The 22,677-nt window shown below is 36.1% G+C and overlaps 1 protein-coding gene across 4 annotated transcripts in view; it reads right to left on the bottom strand.

Moving 5' to 3' along the window:
• lrp1ba (low density lipoprotein receptor-related protein 1Ba) overlaps positions 1-22,677 on the bottom strand; it is a 275,419-nt gene that overhangs the window by 5,755 nt on the left and 246,987 nt on the right. For 3 of the 4 annotated variants that reach the window (XM_051907800.1, XM_051907801.1, XM_051907802.1), the window contains 9 exons: positions 22,520-22,626; positions 21,366-21,482; positions 18,353-18,526; positions 14,499-14,624; positions 12,594-12,758; positions 10,351-10,512; positions 9,145-9,319; positions 6,902-7,006; positions 3,083-3,196 (listed from right to left, as the gene is read on the bottom strand). In XM_051907800.1, coding sequence (XP_051763760.1) covers positions 3,083-3,196; positions 6,902-7,006; positions 9,145-9,319; positions 10,351-10,512; positions 12,594-12,758; positions 14,499-14,624; positions 18,353-18,526; positions 21,366-21,482; positions 22,520-22,626 — 1,245 coding nt within the window. The remainder of the gene's footprint in view (positions 1-3,082; positions 3,197-6,901; positions 7,007-9,144; positions 9,320-10,350; positions 10,513-12,593; positions 12,759-14,498; positions 14,625-18,352; positions 18,527-21,365; positions 21,483-22,519; positions 22,627-22,677) is intronic. The other variant, XM_051907803.1, reaches the window with a different exon arrangement.

Genomic DNA, 22,677 nt, shown 5'->3' with positions numbered 1-22,677 from the left:
TAATAATAAACGCAGGATAAATCACAGTTGGAGGTATAAATCCAGCTCGAGGGGTTGCTTTATTCTTACTTGAGACATGCAATGTGTGTGAATGTTTAAATTTGTGTGTGAGAGACTTCCTGGATCTAAACGGCATGCGTCCACAGCAGAAATCTACCAACGTGACAGATTATGCTTATATGAGAGATGGTGGCGTGAATGAAACAGTTCGAAAACAATGTTTAATCAAACTTCCTGTGGACAGGGATTCTGTTTCCTGCAGGAGGGACAGCACATGAATGTATTGCTGTCTGTAGGAGGTGACAGAGACAGAGAAAAACTACACCGTGGTGGGGGCATCCTGCTAGATAAAATTCTGCTAGATAAAACTCAATACTTGGAAAAGTCTGAGGAACATTCCATGGATAGGGTACAAAATAGGATTCTATTTATTTATTTACAAATGCTCAGCGAAAGGATCATACAACTCAGAAAAACTTTTTGCAGTTTAAAAGTTTGCCGTTCCCAAACTTTTAAATGGCAGTGTATATAGTTAATGAATAGCATTAATATTAAATATACAATATTACTTTAATACATGACATTTTAAGTAATGAATTATTAAATATGACTAATAATTAACTATTTGTTGTATAATAAATATAATACATTTCAGTTCAACAGACTGTTTATATATATAGATATAAAATAAAATAATATCTGGGAAGTAATATAGTAAATGAATAGTATAAAAAAATAATACAATAAAATAAATATATAATATATTAATATAATATATGGTATACAATTGAATATATGATGTATACTTAATAAAAAAAATAATTATTAAATATGAATAATAATTAAAATTTTTTAGTACAATAAATTGAATTTCAATACTGCTATTTTGTAATATTTTAATTGTAAGGCAGAGTCAAGAAAGTCAAGACTTCTGACAGGCCACAACTAACCATTTTAAGGGGAAGATACAGTTTTTGTTGTTTTTTTTGTACGTTTAAATATATGTAGTTTTCACAAGGTTTCACAACCAAAAAACATGGGTTTTTTTAATTACAAAAAGTCACAGGACACCAAAGTGTACCATATTCATGAAAAGTGCCCTGTTTAAACATAAACAAAGCTTTAAAAAAAAAAAAAAAAAAATCGGCAGAAAAATGAATGTCAAATATGTGAAAACAAAAGTGCATCAAAATGGAAAGAGAGCAAATAAAGGAATTCATGAAAACTGCAAACAAAATAAGATGATAAATAATGGATACTAGAAGAACAATCAAAAAGACATCATCCTCAGGCATACAGTGCTCAGCGTAAATGAGTACACCCCCTTTGAAAAGTAACATTTTAAACAATATCTCAATGAACACAAAAACAATTTCCAAAATGTTGACAAGACTAAGTTTTATATAACATCTGTTTAACTTATAACATAAAAGTAAGGTTAATAATATAACTTAGATTACACATTTTTCAGTTTTACTCAAATTAGGGTGATGCAAAAATGAGTACACCCCACAACAAAAACTACTACATCTAGTACTTTGTATGGCCTCCAATGATTTTTAATGACAGCACCAAATCTTCTAGGCATGGAATGAACAAATTGGAGACATTTTGCAACATCCATCTTTTTCCATGCTTCAAGAATGACCTCTTTTAGAGACTGCATGCTGGATGGAGAGTGATGCTCAACTTGTCTCTTCAGAATTCCCCATAGGTGTTCGATTGGGTTCAGATCAGGAGACACTGAATCACTTTCACCCTGTTCTTCTTCAGAAATCCAACAGTGGCCTAGTTGTGTTAGGATCATTGTCATGTTGGAAAAGTGCACAACAACCAAGGGCACGGAGTGATGGTAGCATCTTCTCTTTCAGTATAGAGCACTACATCTGTGAATTCATGATGCCATCAATGAAATGCAGCTCCCTGACACCAGCAGCACTCATGCAGCCCCACATAAGGACACTGCCACCACCATGTATTACTGTAGGCACCATGCATTTTTCTTTGTATTCCTCACCTTTGCGACGCCATACAGTTTTGAAGCCATTAGTTCCAAAAACATTTATCTTGGTCTCATCACTCCAGAGTATAGAGTCCCAGTATTCTTCATCTTTGTCAGCATGGGCCCTGGCAAACTCTAGGCGGGCTTTTTTGTGCCTGGGCTTTAGGAAAGGCTTCTTTCATGGACGGCACCCATGCATGCCATTCCTCTGCAGTGTACACCATATTGTGTCATGGGAAATAGTCACCCCAGTTTGGCTTTCTACTTCTTTAGATAGCTGCAGTGAACTTGCATGCCGATTTTCCTCAACCCTTCTCATCAGAAGACGCTCCTGTCGAGGTGTTAACTTCTGTGGACGATATTCTGACTGATAAGTAAAGCTTTGCTGATCTTCTTGTAGCCTTCACCTTTCTGGTGAAAATAAATTTTATTTTCTTTCTCAGGTCTTGTGACATTTCTCTTCCATGTGGTGCCATTGCTGACAGCATGAAATGGGAAGGGGTTTTAACACCCTTTTATAGTCAACTGTCTGCTGGACACCTGTGTAGTGAATAATTAGACTCACTTGTGGTTGAGTTCTTGTTAAATTAGACATTTGTAGTCTAAAATTTAGCTTTGCTCCAGAGACATCCAGTGGGGTGTATTATATTATTATCCTTACTTTCATGTTATAAGTTAAACAGATAAGTAAAGTAAGATAAGCTAAACATGTCTTGTCAACATTTTGGAAATTGTTTTGTGTTCATTGAGATTTTGTTTAAAATTTTACTTTTCAAAGGGAGTGTACTCATTTACGCTGAGCACTGCACACAATATAATCACTCCAGTCATGGCAAACAGAAATGAAACACAGTGAGAAACGCACACCTACAGCATGGTGTGGAGAAATGGGTGCGTGTGTCGGGAAAAGCGAGTGCAATGCGTGTGAAACGTGCTCTTGGAAGCTGTGCGAGTCGGTTAGCGATGCCTGTGCGTGTGGCAGCATTCCACAAACAGGCCAGACACATGCTGACCGTGGCGGATGGGATTGTGGGAATGTTCTGGAATGTTTTGCAGATTTAATGAACCAGGAAGACCTACTTGCAGCGAGGTTTGTTATAGGCGGTGAGGGAACAAACACCCTGGTTCTGACAGTAGTGATCGCAAGGGTTAGCTCTCTCATCACACCTCGGGCTTTTAAACTCGGACGGGCAACTGAGGAGAACGCAACGAGATGAAAGGAGACACATGAGGACAACAGAACAGAAAGGAGGCCTGAAATACACACACTTATACAGTGAAAACAGCTCTAGGCTATTGTGTCCTTCTATATAAGACTGGGTGATGTTAACATGACAGTTAATTATCATTATTGTTCAGCCTCTTCATGAACATTATTTCATGAATCCTGTCAAGAACATGGCTGGGTAATATTTCACATATGAAACATCTGTATAAAGCAGAATGCTTAGGACCTTCTTTTAGGACTAGTATTATTATTATTATTATTATTGTTTTGCTTTGTGACATTATTTTCATGACAATTACTGCAGTGCAAAAACAAATGCAATAAATAAATACATAAATAAATAATCCCAAACAAAATAATCTCATTACCATAACATAAAATATAATGAATAAATATTTTCATTACAATAATGCAACAAATAAAATTAATTAATAAATAAATCTCATTCTCATTACAATAATGCAATAAACAAACAACAAAATAATCACATTCTCATTATGGTAACATAAAATATAATTAATAAATATCATTCTCATTACAATAAAGCAACAAACAAACAAATCTCATTCTCATCACCATAATGTAAAAAGAAAAATCATTTCATTCTCATGTCCGAATTTCCATTATTAATGCAAAATATAGAATAAATAATCTCATTCTTATCATTGTGATGCAAAATAATGCAAAATAATAAATCTCATTATCACAATGCAAAAACAATTTGTAATGTTAAGCAAAAACATCAAACAAATAATACAATAAATTAATAATTCTCATACTGCAAAATAAATAAACAACTAAACAAATAAAGGTAAATAGCATAAAATAAATACATTCTCTTTATATTAATGCAAAAATAAATAAATAAATGCAAACACAAATTAATAAAATAAATCTCATTCTCATGAGGGCAATGGAAAATAAATAAATAAAAATTCTCACTCTCATTATATTAATGCAAAAAAAAAATATTTTAAATTATCTCATTCTCATTATCTTAATGCAAAATAAATGAATAAATAAATCATAAAAATAAAATAATTTCAGTAAATAACAAAATAAATAAATAAATATTCTCATTCCCATCACTATAATGCATTTTTATGACAATTATTTGCATTTATGACATATTTTTATGACAGTTGTTTTACAGTGATAATAATGACCATTAACAATAATGGGAGTTACACACACACACACACACACACAAAAAAAGGTTAAATGTTCAACGCTCTGATGCATTGCGGTGATGAGAATTTGGGGGAAAGTAACACTGCAAAAATTCTCAAAAATTGCCAGAATTTACTTTTGTATTGCTATCAAATTAATTGTGGGAATATCACAATATTCAAACTATCGTTATACCCTACTGCTATTTAAAACAAACCAGCAGTGGCCATCTGCATGCAACACAAAGGCAGAACTGCAGATTTTAACTCCGTTTGAAGAACGTCTACCAGAAATGATCAACATGAAAGACAAGTCTTTTTGTTTAATTTAATACAAAACACGGCGTCTGCAGGGACTTTAAGCCAACTTCATCCATTGAGACCCACTAAAACAAGCTCTAAAGAAACGCTGCTGGAGAAAGATAACAAAATGGAGGAAGGACAAACAAAAGACAAAAAAAAAAAAGTCTCTGATGGGGTGATGTGAAATCAAGCAGGTCTATATTAGCAGGATGCACTGCATCTTCACATTAATACACTCATTTTCAAGGTAATATCTGAATGTCTGGCCACCGTCATTACCAACCCTTCACCTTCAAGGACCAAAGAAAAACACAAGATTGAATCATCTGCATGCAAATTGATTCGTTCCCGAAGGGCACAATGGCGTTATCAGACCATCGGTGGCGACGAGAGATGGAAAAAGAAGTGGAAACGAAGACCAGGTGTCACGTTAAAGGATTTGTGTCCATTTTCAATGAGATTTTCTTTGATAACACAGACAGGAAGGAAACCAAAAAGCCTGACTTTAAGAGGGTGATGCATACTTATATGAATGCTTATTCTTCCTGCAAGGCCTGATCTTTACCATACCTTTAATTTCTAGTAGTTTGATCCATTCAGGTTCATTAACTATAGAAAATATAGGCATATTTTCTCATCCACGTTTTTGAGGGTGCGTCGTCTTCCTTTTCACCGCAGATAAAAAGCCTTTGGCAAGCAAGAAAAGTGGAGGCAGGTAAAAAAAAAATATAGTCTGGTAGGGTTTATTGTGTGTGGAAGAGAAAAGTAAAAGCTCTATCACTGAGGGATTCACGACGGCCAGACAAAACTGATCATTTCAGCTGAGAGATAGAGTACTTCCACTGCCGCATTCAGTGTTTGTACAATGGCTCAGCCGCTTTGTTGCTCTCTTATGCTGTCCATCTATCAATTTCTTCCTTCACATACATTTTTTTTTTACTTTCAAAGGACAACAAAGTTTGCTATTTTATGCAAAAAGGATTCAAATGAGTGTGCTGCTATTAGCAGAAAAATGGTTTTGGCTAACCGTTTATGAACTCAACTTGGTGTGTTTGTGAGAACTGTATCAGAGTCTTTGAATTCATGAATAAATCATACTTTTAGACCTGGGCTGTGTCTGAAATCACTACTCTCTGAGCAGGTACTTATTTGAATAAGTAATTACATTGCGAGTGCTAAAAAGTATGTTTTATGTGTGTAGTATGAATGTAATTCGGACGTACTACATTCGCCATGTTGTCACTGTCATGTGACTTACCAGCATCAGTTACTTCACTTGGGATAGTAAAGTGTCAATCATATCACATCATATCATCACACTTCAGAATCTTGCCGGAAATAGTAGGTCATCTGGGTACTTTTTGCCTACTGTTTTATGAATATTGTTAATTCGGACATACTATTTGGCTCACATACTGTTTTTTTGCCAACTATATTTTAGGGAAGCCCTTGTCAATCAGAGAGTCAGAGCCAGAAATTTTCAATGAATCAGTTGATTCAGTTCACAAAACCATCTGAATGATTCATTCACAAATCTGAGTGACTCACTGAATCTGGAGAATGAATTACTTAAATTTCTCACACAAAACTATTGTATGGCTTCAGACGTCTTAGAATGTAGCAAAATAAGTCATCACAATACTTTTATGGCATGTCTGCATCCTTAATTGAAGCTTCACTTCCTGTTCATTGTAAAAAGTGAGACTGAATTTCTTCTTGTGTCGTCATGTGTTCTGCAGCAGAAATAAAGCTAGACACATTTTAAAATGACTTTTGGATGAAATGAGATTTTAATTTTTGGGTGTACTGTCCCAAAGGGATTTTTATGGTATGAATGAACAGAAAAGTAGAACTGCTTTTTTCCTTCAGTTTTACAGTCTTCTCTTTCTTTTTGTATTTGTATACTGTGCTCTTTTCCACTCACATCTCTCATTGGTTTCTCTGCCTCTCTCTCTAATATACAAATACAGAGGTTGATATAAGTGGGCGATTATGGACCCCTGCTGTGGTAATTCACTCTTTTGCTATAATACTCCCTCTCTCCTGTTCACCTTTACAAAACATTCATCCTCCTAAGTCAGACGAGCAGAAAAAAAAAATCCTATTAAAGTGGTTGCCGGAGGGAGTAATTTAAAATGAATGAATCTAAATAACGACAGGCAATTTGTTGCCATAGAAAGCTATTAAGAAATTACTCACTGACAGAACGGCAGGCCCGTCTCTGAGTCGAGGTGGCAGGTTCCGCCGTTATAACAGTATCCGTCACACAACTGACAGCTGGCTGCGATTCTGCCATTTGTACAGCTGCGAACACACATGAACAATGATGAAATTCCATCTGATTTTTGATTTTTTTTTCTTTTGATATTTAGACATGTATTCATAAGAATATAAATGAATTAAAAAATTGAGCAGACATGCAGATGAAACACACACACAAACACACACACACACACACACACACACACACACATCTATCTATATATATATATATATATATATATATATATATATATAGATAGATGTGTGTGTGTGTGTGTGTGTGTCTGTGTTTATATATATAAAATGTTATAAAAAATGTAGTATATATATGCACAAAAAATAATATATACATATATATATATATATATATATATATATATATATATATATAAATAATGTGGCCCCAAATATATAATAATATAAAATAAAAAGATTAATTATATATGTATGTATATTAGGGATGTAACGATATCAAAATGTCACAATACGATAATACCTCGATATAAAGTCCACGATACGATATTTATTGCGATATTTATAAAAAAGAAAAATTAAAAAAAGCCAAATGAAGACTTGGAAAAAAGAGCCATAAGTGTTAAACAATGATGATGATGGGAGTTCAACGGTACAAATTAACCATGTCATATCCTGTCCTCTTTTCTTTATCCTCTAATCATAACTGTTGCTTAGAGGTATGAGGTATAGTATGAGATGGGTCAAATGACCTAAAACTCCCCTTTATAAAATAAAATAATTGCACTAGCTGGACCTTGACAAAGGTAACATCTATTATTTTTTCTAACATTCTCAAGAGTTGTATTTGTTAACATTAGTTAATGCACTGTGAAGTAAAATGAACAAACTATGAACTGCTGTATTTTTATTAACTAACATTAACAAAGATTAATTAACAAATACAGTAACAAATGTATTGCTCATGGTTAGTTAATGCATTAACTAATGTTAACAAATGAACCTTATTGTAAAGTGTTACCACAAACTCAACACAAATAAGATGCTTGAACACGCATGTAAGATCCAGACAGGTGAAACAATATTTTTGTAAGTTGGATTCATAAAGGCTTAATTTGTTTCTAAAAGAATGATTCAGTGATAGATACATTTTTAACAGTAATTTGTTGCCAATTTGTTGTAACAATGCAATCGATACAGTCGTTATTAGAAGCACTTTCAAAAGGTGATTTATTCTATTTTGATCGGTAAAGTAGATATCAGCATATCTGAATAATACACTTTTGTATGCTTCTGTGATAATTGGAATATTTGTAACAGAAATAATGAGACTGTGTGTTTGACAACATTGTTTTTTGAAGCTGTTTATATCTAAACTCTTTAGATCAATGGCAGCGCGAACGCAGATTTGAATGTCACGATTTTATTATTGTCAAAGGTTTAATATACACGGGTGAATCGTCATTTAGGAATTAGATCATGTGGGTGATGAAATCGAGAACGCGATCTTTCAAAGATTAATAATCGTGCAGCTTGCCTTTGTGCACCTCTCTCTCGCACGCTCTCTCTCTCTTTCTCTTTCTCTCTCTGCATTGATATCTGACGTATACGAGTAGCGCGAGCCGCGAGGACTTTTCAGTACATTCATTGGTATAATATTCACTGAGGTGAGATGTCTCTATTAAAGGATACACTCCTCGCAATTTGCCCACCCATCACACCAGAACCGTTTTCGGAACCGGGCTGGAAAAAAACACTTTTTGCCCGGAAGACTTATCGTTTCATAGTTGTGTGACCACGATAATATTGATACAATTTTGCTATCGCGATACCATGATATTGATAATATTGTTACATCCCTAATGTATATATATTATATGTATAGAATATTACTGAAAAAAAGAGCACATGCACACATGCATGAAATTAAATAATACTCAAAAAGAAAGTAGACATAATATTACATAATAGGCTATACAATATATAATATACATGTATAGGATCATTTGAACACTCAAGTATTTTCTATATATGTATAGAATATTATAAAAAAAAAATTATAATGAGTATCTATGCACAAAAACAAATAATTATAATATATAAGCATAGGATAATTTGTACACTCAAATGTTTTCTCTTTCTCTCTCTCTCTCTCTCTCTCTCTCTCTCTCTCTATGTATGCTAATGTAACTTTATTAAATACACACTTGCAGGCGACGTCTCCAGTCTCTTCGTCTACGATACACGGAGCCCCTCGGCAGCGAAGACATCGGTCCGTCTCACATTTTGGCCCCTCATAGCGGGTGGGACACACACACTCCACATGTCCCGAGCCGGACAGCGTGCAGCCTTTGGAGTTCATGCAATAATGGTGACAAATATCTGTGATCAGACAGAAAGAAAGCCCATTATTATGACTAATCTGAAGCAATGTATGCTAATTCTGCATTCCAGGCAGGTTTTTGAGCCCGTAAGTCACGACTTCAAACAACGACTCACGACTTTGTAGCGTTTCAGGCAAGTCACGCCAAACTGCCTGAGTGTAAACAAACCAGCATGGCGGACCATACGGGGCTTATGCTCATTTACAATCATTTCTATCGCCAAAGGTGCTTACTCCTTGCTTATTTGAGGGAAACGGAGGAGGAAAAACAGCGCATAAGGCAAGAGGAGCTGTTATACCGTGCACTTGCATAAACACCGCATCCGTAGGGGCTGCCATTGTCGTTTCGCGGGCTATGTGATGTCAGAGCACGGAACTGGGAGTACATCGATCTAGTATGAGTTCATGGGTGGGAAGTCACGGGTTTCACTGCTGTTCCAGTGCATTTTCACGGGTAGAAGGTTGGAAAAACACGGGTTACGGGTTGCCTGGAACGCGGCATAACTTCCTGTCACATCTTAACTCTACAGGAAGTCGTCATAACTGTTCTGTAAACAAGTCATAATTGACTCATTTTAAGTGCTCTACATAGGCAGCAGCTCTAAGTGTGTAAATAGTGATACTCGCAATTCATTCCAGCAGAGTTTGATGTTAGCATGTTGCTAAGCTAACCGTGTGATTCTTTAATAAATGGGTTTTTAAAGTTTTTGATGTGAACTCTGTCAATTTTGAATTAGGTTGAACTATTTGTATTATTTTTTGTATTATGTTTTTTGAAATATTTATAATCAACATTTTTCATCACAAATATTTTTTCTACTGAGCTTGTTGCAATGCATTCTGGGATTGCGTTAGCTGAAAAGGACAATTGTGATGCTAAAGACAAAATTAGATCTTATAAGCAGCCTGAACAGGCCTATGATGTCTGCAGTGTTGCCCCAGGTAGTGCACTAGGTTTGAACTCTGCTGCGAACTGAGCTGTAGTGAACGCAAAAAATGTAAATTTATGGTAAAACAGATTCATACTCACGATGTAGGCAGCGTTCCCCAGTGTATTCCGCCAGACAGTGGCACACGGGTTGGTTACCCAGGGTCAGGTCGCACGTTCCTCCGTTCAGGCAGTAACCGTCACAAACACGTTTCTCGCACAGAGGGCCGGTGAAACCCAAAGCGCAGTGACACGTGGGCTTTCCTTCAGTAAAAACACATTATTTTATTGACTTTAAATCTGGACTAGATCATATTTATGCAATTACCTGATTTGAATGATTTGTTTAACTTTGACCTGAACATATTTGACTCAGAGTATGTTCTAAACTGAGCAGGTCATAACTGACGTAAAAATGAAAAGAAAAGAAAAAAAAAAGGGGGGTGGGAATAACAAGAGTACTTCATTTGTAGGCTAATCATGTAAATCACAGCGTGATATGCTAGTCTTTGCTTTCTTAGCTAACAGAATTTGATTATTTGAGTTACTGTGACAGAGAAAAGGCATTCTAGAGGGGATTTTCGAGACGGTACATCTGTTGGGCATTGATTTTGTACGTGCGCACATTCAGCACACACTCAAAGCCAAAGGATATTCAGCCCTACTGTTGGTGGTCCATCTGCCAGCTGGTGCGAACGACAGTTTTTAACACAAAGACGCCAACAGAAACAATTCCTGACTGTTTCTCAGACGTTAACGGGCTCCAACTGATTTTCATCCAGCTTTTGGTCCCTGCCAAAATATTCTTTCGGAATAAGAAGGCAAAACAGGGAGCAGTGATTTACGCAAAGCTTTTGCAGTGATATATTTTTCATAGAGGTTACAATAACAAATGGGCAGAGAAGCGTCTGGTGGCTTCTCATGTGATTGAACAGCCAATAACAAACAGATATTGAGTGAACATGACGTTGCACTTTGGGGAAATAGGCTGTCGGGAGTTGGCGTGCAAGAATGTGAGTGTATGCGTCAGGGGAATTACAATAACGTTCACTTGCTGGAACAATTACCGACTATCTAATTACCTGTCTAAAATCCTGATGTCCATGTGTACCCAGTCTTTCAGCCCGGTAAATTAAGGAATAGAAATCCTGTCATCATGTACTCACCCTCATGACCTTCCAAATCAATTTCTTTTTTTCTTTTTTTTTTTAGATGGAACACAAAAGGAGATGATTAGCTAGATGTTCGTGCTGCTCTTTTCCATATATATATATATATATATATATATATTCTGCGTGCGTCATTGCATCAGGTCAGAGGTTGCTCTTCCGCTCAAATTGACGTGCGCAGTATGCATACGGTCGTCTGCCGGCAGCTCGTTATTTGAATTTATAAAGTTTGGCTTGAGGGTGAGTAAATCATGGGATTATTTTCATTTTTGGGTGAACTATTCCTTTAATGAATTAAATGATGACCGTTTTTAAGCTATAAAAACAAACAAACAAACAAACAAAAACCTCATTACTAATACATTAAAGTCTGGCTTCAGAAGACTTATTGTTGCTTTTTTTTTTCTTCTTCATTTTTAGAGCTTGACAGCTCTTGGTCACCATTTACTTTAATTAAAGTGAAAAGAGCAGTATGAAAATTCCACTAAACTTCTCCTTTTATGTTCCACAGAGAAAGGAAGTCATCCAGGTTTGGAATAACATGAGGGTGAATAAATGATGATAAAATTGTCATTTTTTTGTTTCCTTTCTTAAGAAAAGGCTATTATTCTTTCTAAAGTTTGTAAGAAAAATCCACGCCTTCAGGAGACACTGATAAATTTGGATTTGTAATATTAAACTTAACAATATCCTTGCTTGTTTTTCATTTCACACTATTCAGGGAACTTAGGATGACCTGAAACAACCCAAGGCAACACAGGTGCTGTATATTTTTGTTGCATTTTTTTACTGAACAGACAGAAACCAAAAAGAATGAGAAATCCCTCCTGTATCAGAGGTTTGCCTGTGGCCTACTTTGAATTCTGAGAAGCATCACAGAAGCCCTGTTTGTACAACCTGATCGTTTCTCTAGAAATGCTCAATACAAGACTTCAATGATAAAATATGAATGATTACTTTTTAAAAACAAAATGAAGAGTAAAAAAAAACCCAAAATGATTAAATATTTATATGTAGAATAATTTATGTTTTTTTTTTACACTATTTTTTTTTAGTGTCAACTGTGCAACAATCATCAGTGAAGAACATACTTGAGACCAAATATGAGTAGAAATAAGGCAGAAAAATGTTCAGTAAAAAACAATTTACAAATATTGCATAGGAAATAGCGTCTACCTAGTGGCGATCCCATGCAAGTGCCTCCGTTGAGGCAGTAGTCCTTACAGTGGCTGATCTCACAGCGTTCCCCAGAGTAGTTCGGCCAACAAAAGCAGCGCGATTCCCCTCGTTCGTTGGTGATACACCGACCTCCATTCTCACAGGCTGGACGACAAAGATCTCCTAAAATGTACACGCAAATTATCCTTCAAATTCTCCTTAGTTAAGCTAATTTTAATTACTAAGGACATTTTTACATGTATTCAGTTGTCGGTTCTCAGAAGGACAGTGTTCTGTCATTGTTCCATTTGTGGTCTTGCAGTTAAATAATGTTAAAATAAAATTAATTGTAAACAACCTGTTTTGAAAATCCAGGAATCCTTAACATACAGTAGCAAAATATTTAAATAAAAAATATATATAGTTTTACATTTACAACATAAAACCAACAATGCTAACAGGCTTTAGTTAGAAAAGACAGCATATTTATATAAAAAAAAAAAAAAAAAAAAAACCCAAGGCTTTGAGGGAAGTATTTAAAACAATCAGAATTAAATTTTTTGATGTGCATTTGTTAGAAAGTAAACATTATATGGAAGTATTTTGGAGAATACAAATAGTGATTATATTGTAAATTATTATATAAATTATACACTCATTGTTGCAAAATTCTTTGTACATAAAGGTAAGTTTATCAAGCCCCAACATCTTTTTTTTTTTTTTTTTTTTTTTTAAGTGAACTGGAGTTAAGATTAATGAAAAATAAGCATGCTTATTTATGTTTAATATAATGTTTATTTTTTTATTATTTATATTTATTTTAATTTTTCAATTATTTGATCCATGGAAATATATCATGCATATTTTCTTTTAAAGTACAGTCCATTAATTATATGGTTCTAGGCTACTTGCTGTTTTTGGGTGGTTGCTAGGGTGGTTCTAGTCTCAGCCTCAGACGTCACGCCCATGGAACGTTGGCTTAACGTCTGATGCATATGGCACACTTACTGTAACTGGAAACACTTCAGAATTTTCGAAAGTATGTAAAGTTTGCGGCTCCATTGTTGCAGTAAACTTGCACAACGTTCTTGAATGAATAATTTATTAGAGACACACCGGTCTGTTATTGTAGGGACATCGACTTTACATTTTCATGCCCGTAAACATGACGCGGAACAAAACGAACTGTGATTGGTTGCATTACATGTCAGTCAAACATCCCCTTGGACGGTCAAACGTCCCCTTGGCCAATGAAAGCTGCGATAGAGTCCAGATCTTCTGCCGTCAGTCTGAAGGTCTGGCTACGCGAGACTAGGGTGGTTCTAAAGGCCCGTTCACACCAAGAACGATAACTATAAAGATAACTATATTAGCATCCACACCAATGCAGACTGCCGCTTTAAATGCTCAAGCTTGTTAAAGCAGGATGGATTCTGATTGACTATCATTGTTTTTTTTTAATCGCTAACCATCCACTGGAAAATCATTCTGAAAGTGATCCCAACTATACCATCGTAGTTGTGGTGTGGACTCAGCTACATTTTACATTTTGAATGACTTTTAAAACTATATTTTTATTGTTATTGTTATAGTTATTGTCCTTGGTGTGAATGGACCTTAGGAAACAAAGTTCCTAGCCGTTAGCATGAGCAATCGCAACACTGTTTCTCACTACTAATCAAACAAGCTGTCTACTCTGACTGAATCAATGCTAGCAACATGATCCCTGTCTTTTCTAGCATGTGGGCTTCAGGTGTATTGCGTGTGTGGGCAAAGGGCCCAGAATAGTAAACACTTCAGTCAAAATCACTCAAGTGAAACATTTGAGTTTGACATGCCGAGCACTCGGGGCCTGTCAGGGTCATGCTAGCACTCTGTTAGTGATGTAAGAGCATCCTGCCGTACGCGTTTTGACAGATGTACCTGAGATGTTGGTGTCCGTGCAGGTCCTGTTCACCAGAATTTTCCCCTCAGGGCACACACATCTGGCCCCGCTGGGGTTCAGCAGGCAAAGGAAAGCGCAATTCATCTTTGCACATGGGTTGGACACTGAGAGACAAATGAAGAGAAGAGAAAACTGAAATAAAATGGGATATATAATGTTTTTTCCCCGTTTTTAAATGCTTTTATTACAGGGGTGTCCAGTCCGGTTCCTGGAGGGCCACTGTCCAACTCCAACCCCAAATAAATACTACTGAACCAGCTAATCAAGGTCTTACTAGGCATAACTAGGCATACTAGAATCTTCCAGATAGGTGTGTTGAGGCAAGCTGGAGCTAAACTCTGTGACAGTGAGACAGTGGCCCTCCAGGAGCAGGTTTAGACACTCCTGGTTTAAAATAAAATATAAATAAACTGTTTTTTTTTTTATTATTATTATTAAAAAAAAGAAAAAAAAACTTAATTCAATAAAATGGGTGACAATGAAAGAGAGGAAGAGAAAGCGAACATTAAATGGGATATATGATGTTATCGTCAAAACAAAATATCGCATCCCATTACGCTCTCACGATCAACAGTATGAATTACTCTGTATGCTGAGCCTCATAAGGGGCCGTTCACATGTCATGTCTAAAAACGCGTGGAAAGCTCGCCGCTTTCTCCTACAAAGCACTTGCGCTCCCGTGGCATATGTCATTGCTGCCCTTGCATTAGCTCTACTACTAAAATTTATGGAGATGAGAAATAAATACCCGCCCTGTACAGCTATGATCAGCTGTTTGGCTTAGCTTTTGATGTTGTTACGAAAAGGCCGAAGCTGAATGGTTGGTTCTCGTCACATGACCTGCGGTGCGCTTGCGGCATTCTGAAAAGTTGAGAATTTTTTATCTTGCTGCGCCTGGAAAAAGCAAGTGCATCGCACAGCATGCGACTTCTATTATGACTACATTTGAAATAAACTTGAGCGCACAGAAGACACGACATGTGAACGGCCCCGAAAAGAGTCATCTGATAATCATAAAAGAGGTGATTTGCATATTGTCTCAAAGGTACAGTAGCAAAACAGGCTGTGTAATTCTAAGGTTCAGAGAGGGTGGAAAATTGTCATTAAACTAAATTAGAGGGAAAGAATCATGTTATGTGGAGAATCACATTATATGTGGAGATCAGAGAAACAACAATTGCTACAAAAGAGCAGAATATTGCATCTTTCATAGCGGCAGCACTATATATGTTCGCCTGAAAGATGAAATTCTCTGAGCATATAACAAACTATCTATCTAAAACCTTTTAGTCTGTGGTGTTATGTGTGTGAGACATTATTTGTTTGTCTTTTTTTATGTTAGCTTTTGCAGGTTGTATTGAAGACCATCTTTAATAAAGCTTTCCAGTGTAAAAGCACATCAGGGAGCGATGACACTTCCCATTATGCCAGCACAAAGACAAACAACAGAGGCAAAGATCCCTCCATCCCTTCTTCTTTATAACAGAGAGGGAGAGATCGGCCAAGGATAAGAGACAGAGAGTACAGTGAAAAAAAACATAATGGAAAGAAGAGGAATGAAAATATATGTAAGGAGACTAAAGGGTAAATGGAAGCAGGGTCACACGGGTCTTAAAAGAGGAAAATAAACTAAAAAGACTCTAGAATATAAATCCACAGCTGTTGTCAGAACGGATAAAACTGATAAAAAAGAAGAAACATTTATAACAAATTTAACTGGTAATATGTGATTGGATTGTGAAAAGTAAGACTATTATTGCTGTATTTCATTTCACAACAAAAGGTGTTTTTTTTTAATCAAACTATGGTGTGCGTTCATTCTAATTTGTAAAAATGTTCTTTGGTATACGACAGCAGATTCTTGTTTATTATTAATTTAAAATTAAATTTGTGTGTGTGTGAATTGCATATATATTCGTTTATGTGTATATATAAAATTATATTGCCAAAAGTTTTGGGACGCCTGCCTTTACGTGCGCATGAACTTTAATGATATCCCATTCTTAATCCGTAGGGTTTAATATGGAGTTTGCAGCTATAACAGCCTCAACTCTTCTGGGAAGGCTTTCCAAATGGTTTACTGTGTTTATGGGAATTTTTGACCATTCTTCTAGAAGCGCATCTGTGAGGTCAGGCAGTGATGTTGGCGAGAAGGCCTGGCTCGCAGTCTCCGCCCTAATTCATCCCAAAGGTGTTCTATCGGGTTGAGGTCAGGACTCTGTGCAGGCCAGTCAAGTTCCTCCACACCAAACTCGCTCATCCATGTCTTTATGGACCTTGCTTTGTGCACTGGTGCGCAGTCATGTTGGAACAGGAAGGGGCCATCCCCAAACTGTTCCCACAAAGTTGGGAGCATGAAATTGCCCAAAATGTCTTGGTAAGCTGAAGCATTAAGAGTTCCTTTCACTGGAACTAAGGGGCCAAGCCCAACCCCTTAAAAACAACCCCATAATCCCCCCTCCATCAAACTTTACACTTGGCACAATGCAGTCAGGCAAATACCGTTCTCCTGGCAACCGCCAAACCCAGACTCGTCCATGGGATTGCCAGACAGAGAAGCGTGATTCATCACTCCAGAAAACACATCTCCACTGCTCTAGAGTCCAGTGGTGGCGTGCTTTACACCACTGCATTGCACTTGGTGATGTAAGGCTTGGATGCAGCTGCTCGGCCATGGAAACCCATTCCATGAAGCTCTCTACACACTGTTCTTGAGCTAATCTGAAGGCCACACGAATTTTGGAGGTCTGTAGCTATTGACTCTGCAGAAAGTTGGTGACTTCTGCGCACTGTGCGCCTCAGCATGCGCTGACCCTGCTCTGTGATTTTATGTGGCCTACCACTTCGTGGCTGAGTTGCTGTTGTTCCCAATTGCTTCCACTTTGTTATAATACCACTAACAGTTGACTGTGGAATATCTAGTAGTGAGGAAATTGAATGGACTTATTGCACAGGTGGCAACCTATCACAGTACCACGCTTGAATTCACTGAGCTCCTGAGAGTGACCCATTCTTTCACAAATGTTTGTAGAAGCAGTCTGCATGCCTAGGTGCTTGATTTTTACACCTGTGGCCATGGAAGTGATTGGAACACCTGAATTCAATGATTTGGAGGGGTATCCCAATACTTTTGGCAATATAGTGTATCTGTATATTTCTACATTCTGTAATGCTTGTTTTATTTTATATTTGAATATTTTATTAAAAAAATTAAAAAATTCTTTTTTTATACTTTTATACTTACATTATCAGAGAAAATGAAGGATTGCATTGATTTTCATAATGTGCACCAACAAATGGTGCAAAATAAGACTAGAACATAAGTAGGGCCAATTTTTGATTTTATGACTTCAAAACATGTTTTCTGTTGTTTCTCTGTAAATCTAACAAAATAAAACATTTCATTCATCTGATTAGAGCCAGTGATTGTATAATAAAAACATTTGACAGTAGTATTTGATTGTAATAAGTTCTAGCTGGCCGCAGATGAGAAGTCCAATCAGATTTCAACAATCTAAACATGAAATTAAACTCTGACAACTGCCAAGAAAACTTGCGCTGGAACGGTCCTCTGGAAGATGCTCACCCACAGATTTGACAAGGAGTACTTGACAAAAAAATTAAACTTATGTCATGATTTAATCATTTCCTTGATTTTATCATGTATTTATATATTTTTGTTTTTATACACTTATGGAAAACAGAACCCTAGCTTGTGTTTCTCAAGGAAAACAGTCATTAAGGGAATGAGGGTGAGTAAATGATGACAAAAGTCTTATTTTTTTGTGAACTCTCCTTGTTGGCTGAATCAGAGACACATTTTGAGACTCACCCTCCTGTTGTTTGTACCGATGGAAAACCAAGATGCTGGCTGCTCTCTCCACACCCAGATTGAGCTTCTCTGCGGGCAGCCTGCCGTATTTGTGAACCCTAAAGACGTCGTGCTTCATGCCAACCCCGTAGATGTAGTCCTCAAACAGGTCAATTCGAAAGGGTTGAGAAATACCTGGAATGAAACCAAATACGATACAAACTAAAAAGTCTTTCATTCGCAATGAATATGTTTCATGCGCGAGGGATTCAGATTCAATAATGCAAAACAAACTAAGAAATGTTGTTTAAAATTGTCACAAAGGTAAAAAACACAATCCCTGTCTAACAAAAAGAATATTCAAGTTCTCAAGGCTCTGAATTGAAGCGAAAACCAAAAAAGTGCCCAAACCATAGAAACCATAGAAATGCTCCCAACATTCCAAAAATTGTCCTTTAAGATACTTAGTTTTGCTCATTTTTTTCAGAGCACTGTATGTATACTTAGCAAAGAAAGCAATTCCAGAATGTCTTGCAATAAGCCTAGTGAAAAAAGTTCACCCAAAATAGCAAATGAGTAGATATATTATGATTCTAAATATATTACATTCAATCATCAATCAAAACGTTAAAATAATATAATAAAAAAAAAATACTATTTCGCTCCATATTTGTGCTGCATGTTTTTAATCTTATTAGAATATCACTTTATTAGCTCAGCAACTCACTAATATCAAACTCGGAATGAATTAATCTATCAAAGTATATAATTCATCTAATAAAAATAGCAATTGTCTCTAATATATGTGTAGATATTTTAGCTTAGCAACAAAACGTAATGCTTGTTATGTCTATTTCTTTACCCTTCAATCTCCTTCATTTTTTTTTTTTTTAGCTTAGCAACATGCTAACATCAAACTCTATTTCAATCTAATAAAAATTGTCAACAATATGCACTTATACACTATGTACTCATCCATGCAGTGTATGAATGTTATAAGGTTATTTTGTCATTCAACATCGAAGTCTAATAGACCCTCCGCTATGTAATTAAAGCTGCGACAGTTGAGTACATAAAGTTTCCAACATTTCATACTTCGTTACGTTCCGTTAATTTAGTGCATTATCCGGGTATTTAAACTGTACTTTTTCTTTTTGGAATTTTCTGTGAACACACTACTCATACTTAAAAATGTCATAGAATAGTGCATAAGTATGGGAATTGGGACGTACCTATTGATGTTCCAAAACATTTATAAATTTGTTATGTTTAAGAGTATCACACCAATAGATTCCCTTACAAAAAAAAAAAAAAATAGTATACTTCAAGTTCATTTTAAGTATACTTGAGTAAAGATCAAGTATATTTTAAGTATAATTTATGTAAATATACTAATATTAATGTACCAGTAGTATACTATTTAGTATACATAGTATACTAAGTGTACTATTTCAAAACTACTTAGGACTAAACTGGCCCAGGTTTTAGTGTACAAGTACACTTTTAAATGTACTTTAAGCATAACAGTAGTAAACTTTTAGTACACAACTAGTTTAGTTAGTTTGTGCTGTATTTTAGTTTTATGTATTCTTTTTTATCAACACTTGAATGTGGGAAAGTTTCATAAAAAAGCAACATAAACAAAATCAGAGAAAATCAAGTTTTTGTCAAAGATCGTATTCAGAACGATTATCAAAACATAGATGGAGCAGATCGAGTCCATCAACACCACCAAAGATTCACAGTCTTATATCTTGTCCTGGGTTGACATTTCATTTGGTAACTTTAGACAGTTTTGATTTATATGCTGTTAAATGTTTGATCACCATGCTTCTACCGCTTGTTTCTGCTTCTTCTTCGACTGTGTTTTGAACAGGAGATTCTGTACTCTTTCAGAAGATGCATAATAGCGCCCCCTACCATATAACAGTGAAAACATGGATTGCCGGACATTTACGTCAATGGAGGGGAAAGAGTTAAGGTGATTTGAAGTAAATTCCAACAATGTAAACTACCAGTGGACTACACAAAAATTCACATACTCAGAATTAGGAACATATCTGTTTTCTTTATAAATCAATATTTTCAAACAAATCTACTGTATTAGATGCCAAAACATTTAAGTTTATAAGACCATATGTAAAACTATGTATAAAAAAAAAAAAAAAAAAAAGTATATCTCGTCAGTATAAGTATACTTAAGTGCAATTTTAAGTATATTTCTGAGAAGTATGTCCTTCGAAAAGAGTAGTGGTGTAACCCCGACATCCTGGCCAAATTTGCCCATTGGCTTCTGTCAATCATGGCCTCCTAATCATCCCCATATACTGATTGGCTTCATCACTCCGTCTCCTCTCCACCAATAAGCTGGTGTGTGGTGGGTGTTCTGGCGCAATATGGCTGCCGTCGCATCATCCAGGTGGATGCTGCACATTGGTGGTGACTGAGGAGATTCCCCCTTCCATATGTAAAGTGCTTTGAATACCCAGAAAAGTGCTTTATAAATGTACCAAATTATTATCATTATAATAGCACACTTAAACAAAACTCTTTTTGTAGGGTTTAGCAACATGCTAACATCAAACTTCAATCTAATAAAAATGGATAATTTCCCAAAACATTTATAAATTTCTTATATTTAGGAGTATCACACCATTATATTAGCAACATGCTAACATCATGCTATATGAAAACCAATTGTGCATTGATTGTCTGCTGCCTAATCAGACACAATCTTCAAAATTAGCTTAGAAACTGTTTATGTAGGCAGCAGACAGTTCACTAGGTTTTGCAAAAGCTTTAGATTCAAATTCATTATCAACTGATGCTTTCTCCAAAATAGCATTTTTCCAATCACAGTCTGAAAGGGAACCAAAATGGAAATGTGGTAAAGTGAGTTTATATAAACTACAGTGATCTTCAGCTTTACTTTGCAGCTCTTCAAATGCTGGGACAGAGCGTTGCCCTGAGCTGAAGATGTTAATCTGGAACCAGATTCTGAACATTGTACAATTTCCTACACATGCAAACCCACCATCTCGACTGCTAGCGGCCACCAGTGAATCAGAGCCATCGAAACGCACGCTCCCAATCTGAGACAGCTCAGAGTCCGCCCAGTACAGCCGCTGGTTGTAATAATCAATTGCAAGTCCTGAAAAGACAGACAATTTTGTATCATATTATAATTTATGATATAATATTTTATATTTATTATTATACAGTATATTATAAACAATAAATATCAATAAAATTATATATCAAATGTAAACAAATTAATAAAATATTATTATATATATATATTGTTACACATTATATATACATGGTCACATTAGTGAAACTTTTGGCTTTTATTTATTCAGAAAAAAAAACATTAAATTATTTTTCTATTACCAGAAAACTAAAAAATGCTAGCCCTTTCCATTATGAGAAATATTAATTTCACCCTGAATATTGTAGTTATTAAATAGTTTTACTCAAAGTTTATAATGGATTTCACTTTCAGGCAACTGAAATGACCTTCTTAAGGCTGATTTATACTTCTGTGTCAGACCTACGCTGGAGCCTCTGCACGGTGGGCTATGCGTCTGTTTTCATTTATACTTAAGCGTCGTTGTCCGCGTCGACGTGCATGCAGACCACTAGGAGGCAGTGTCCGCGGTCATGTTGAGGATCAAGGCAATACCCGAAGAAGAAGCAGCTTGTCATGTCTGTTGTCAGAGAAGCTTACAAATAGAAGCAGCAAATAGGTAACGACTTTTGTTGCAGTTTGACTGAATGTATGAATGTATGAGTGTTTTTTCATTCATATGGAAGTTGAAAACGCTCGCCCTTTTCCGATTGCTCCGTGCCAGTTTTTTTGACCTGAGGGAGGGGTTCTAGCAGACCAATCACAGTGCTTGTGGTCCACGTAGAATTGACGCGTTGTTACATTTTTGAAGAGGTGCACGTAAGGCTACATCGTAGGCTACGCGTGCCACACACAGCCTACGCCGTAACTACGGCCTAAGCTCGACACAGAAGTATAAATCAGCCTTTACTGAGACGTTTTTTGGTGCTTTGCATTTTAAGTGGCAGAGTGACACATGTTAAAATGATCCCTTTTAGCATAACATTTGGCACATGCTTTTTGTCACATTTTTTATAATAGAGAATATTTTAAAAAGGATGACTGGCACATAAGAACCTCACCGGTTGGTCTTCGCAAGTTCCTCTCCAACAAAATGCGACGCAAGGACCCATCCATGGCGGCCTCTTCGATGTGAGAGTGGTCACCAATCACGGTCCAGTACACCATCCTATGGGAAGGTTGAAGGAAATTATACACGTTGTTGCATGTAATAGTCAGT

This window comes from Ctenopharyngodon idella, chromosome 10, assembly GCF_019924925.1.
Source record: "Ctenopharyngodon idella isolate HZGC_01 chromosome 10, HZGC01, whole genome shotgun sequence".
Classification (NCBI taxonomy): domain Eukaryota; kingdom Metazoa; phylum Chordata; class Actinopteri; order Cypriniformes; family Xenocyprididae; genus Ctenopharyngodon; species Ctenopharyngodon idella.
This window is presented reverse-complemented; position numbering and strand designations above follow the sequence as displayed.